General features: G+C 40.9%; 1 protein-coding gene across 2 annotated transcripts in view; it reads right to left on the bottom strand.

Moving 5' to 3' along the window:
• Positions 1-6: 6 nt before the first annotated feature.
• The window catches only part of LOC107593636 (kelch-like protein 38), a 3,584-nt gene continuing 498 nt past the window's right edge, over positions 7-3,092 (bottom strand). For both annotated transcript variants that reach the window (XM_016283445.1, XM_016283446.1), the window contains exons 2-4: positions 1,241-2,594; positions 1,040-1,145; positions 7-787 (exon numbers count right to left, since the gene is read on the bottom strand). In XM_016283445.1, coding sequence (XP_016138931.1) covers positions 498-787; positions 1,040-1,145; positions 1,241-2,594 — 1,750 coding nt within the window. In that variant the 3' untranslated portion in view covers positions 7-497. The remainder of the gene's footprint in view (positions 788-1,039; positions 1,146-1,240; positions 2,595-3,092) is intronic.

Below are 3,092 nucleotides of genomic sequence, written 5' to 3'. Positions count from 1 at the left end.
TTCATTTTTAACAGTATGTATGCAACCACTTTATACTTGGGGGGGGAAACATGAATAAAAAAAATCAGTTTACAAAATGGAGGAATGTATTTACATAAAAGTACTCCTGTAAACATACAATGTACAACTATTCAGTGTCAAGTGCAAAGTAATACAGAACAGATATTCAAAGGTAACTTATTCTGTAGTAAACACTAATATTATTAAAATTTTTTTTAGATCAGGTGATTCTAATCGTTTCTTAATTCTAATTTCAGCTATTTTAATAACTATTACTAGTTATTTTACTAATATTTCACACACAATCAAAAGGCAACATGTGCAAACACCTTTAGAGAGGTGAAAAATGTGTGCATCTCATTGCTTTGCTATCGTAATATGCTCTGTATTTTTATTCTATATTTTTTCAGTATGAGCTGTAAAATACAGTACAGCGAGCATTTTGCTTGGAGAAAGACATATTTAAAAACCTAAGCTACATTGTCACATAAATGCATTCATGTAGGCAGAAACTTATCAGAGAGATAGACCAGAGGTACTGAGCCATGGTCAAATAGCTTGAATGGCAGTGTTCCCATTGACACCCATGAGTCTGTCTTTGGGTTGTAGCAGTCAAAGCTGTCTGAATCTTCCACACTCTCGTGGCTGTTAATGAAACGGCCCCCCGTGACATAGATCTTGTCATTGACTACAGAAGCGGAGTGATGCATCTTCCTGGTCTTCATATTTTCACATTTTTCAAACCTGTTGGTTTTAATATCATAGGCTACCATTCTTCTTGTATAGCCTGTTGAAATAAATAATTCTCAAATGTGAAAAAGTGTAAGACATGGAGAGAGGATTATTGCCCCCCCCTCTCCATAGTTGTTAAGGGCACATGAAATAAAAAATAATAAGAAAGATAATGATTTGCGTGGATAATTTATAATCACTTCAACAGACAACAAAAAAAATTCAAATTTTGATTTCATGGTGACTTTAAGACCAACACACAGGAATGATGTTTTTACAATACCACCAAAAAAAAAAACCTCCTTACCGCCTACAATGTAGATTTTATCATCAATCACTGCAGCTGGTGCACAGACGTTCTTCACCGTCCTGGTTTCCATTCTATACCACAGATTCCTTCCTATGTGGTACACCTATCAAGAACAAACATCTTTTACCACTTCAAAATCAATTTGTGAAATTTGTGCTCAATACAATTAAACATCTGAATAAGCCTGAAATATCACACCTGGATCATTCGAACTGGTTTCTGCATGGCGTCTTCTCCACCAAACACGTATATTCTCTGGTTATGCGCAGCTACAGCTGGGTGCAGAACTGCGGTGGGCATGGGGGCCATGGCCTCCCATTGGTTAAACATGGTGTCGTATCGCTCTACCTCATTGGACAGTTGTCCATCAGCCGTCAATCCACCCAGTACAAAAATGAAATGTAGGTAGGTGGAGCTCTGATGGGCGTATCGAGGCTTCACCATGGGTTCTCCCATTCTCCACTGGTTTGTTTTGAGAGAAAGCGTGTAAACCGTGTTGCTAGGTGTGTACTGGCCTCCAGCTCTCATGGTTAAGCCACCCAGAACATAAAGGATGCTGTGCATGCAGACATAAGCGGGTCGGTAGAGCCGCAAAGGGACTTTTGCAAGCCATTGCCAGGAGCGAGTTTGCTCGTCATAGAGCAGCGCATCACGAGACGTCCGCTCGCCATTCTTACGGCCTCCTACTACTACAAGAGCCTCCTTGCAGTTTTGACGCCGCGGCGCGGCCCACAGGGGCTCAAGATCACCAGGGCAATGAGTGCCGACGGAAAAGAGCAGACGACGAACAGATTCGATAATTTCTGTGCATAAAGACGATGCCTGGACTAGAGGGTCGTTGGCGATAAACTGGAAAAGATATGAAGGGTGGACGTGTCTCAGCCTCACACGACGGAACAAGTCATGGATGGTGCTGCACCTGGAGAACGGGTCGTGGTGGATCCAAGCTAAAAGAGTCTCAAATACTTGCTCTTCTTCAATGCAGAGTCTGTCGTCTTCCAAGTAGCTCACCAGTTCGGGTAGCGAGAGTTCGCAGAAGTCCTGAGAGACAACCACATCTGAGAAGCTCTTCACGGCCAGCTCTCTTGCTTTTTCCTGCAAGCTTGAGCAATGCAGGATTTCTGAGAGCCGGATCATGCTCAGGCAGTTGTCTGGACTGAGCTGGGCCTGCAGGAAGGTGGAGCAGGCCTCAAAAAGTCTTCCGTACTGTAGCATAGAGGCAGCTTGCATCAGAGGGAGAACCAGCTCCATGGTGATGCTGATGGACCCTGTGTAAACATACTCCACAATACTCGTAAGGATGTCATAAGGAACACCTTGGAGGTTTATCTGGGGCTTCTGGGTCTCCAGGAAGCTGCTGCAAAACATAGCGTAGAAGTAAGGGCTGCTGGACACCAGAACATTGCGGTGACATGGGATCTCTTTGCCCTCTGAACAAAACACAACATCCGTAAGAATTCGGTCCTTCCTTAAGGTGTTCAGTTCCAGGAGGAGAGTGGAAGTCAGGTCTTTGTCTTTAAAATGCAGGACTTCTGATATTGGATCATCTAAGCTGTAAAAAAAAAAAGAGAGGGAGGTTTTATAATCATAACATTTTCTTTCATTCGGATACTGGTTGCCACAGTGGAAGAAGATATTTTACCTCATGTACATAAAAACTATAATGGCATCAGTTTAGATGCATTTCATATTACTATTTCAATTTTTAAATCTATTGATTTTGAAAATGACGTGATTTACATCTTTCAGCTTTTATCCAACATTCAAGATACACATTTTCTCTACTCATGTATTCCATTGGAAGCCCATGACCTTGGCACTGGTAGCATCATGCTACATATGAATATATAATTTATATCTATAATAAATCACATACAGCATTAAACAGTATATATTCAGTTTGTGTGTGTATTTATCATAGTATGTTTATAAAAAATGAATGCTATAAATAAATAATAAACAAACATTAATATCTTTCTGACTGACACAATGACATGCTTAAACATGAGTGTGAAGTTGCATCTGTGAAGCTCAATCATATTATTCAGTG

The sequence above is a fragment of the Sinocyclocheilus grahami genome, unplaced genomic scaffold (assembly GCF_001515645.1).
Source record: "Sinocyclocheilus grahami isolate Dianchi unplaced genomic scaffold, SAMN03320097.WGS_v1.1 scaffold175.1, whole genome shotgun sequence".
In the NCBI taxonomy this organism is placed as follows: domain Eukaryota; kingdom Metazoa; phylum Chordata; class Actinopteri; order Cypriniformes; family Cyprinidae; genus Sinocyclocheilus; species Sinocyclocheilus grahami.
The sequence above is the reverse complement of the archived record's forward strand: the minus strand, read 5'-3'. Positions and strand labels throughout refer to the sequence as shown.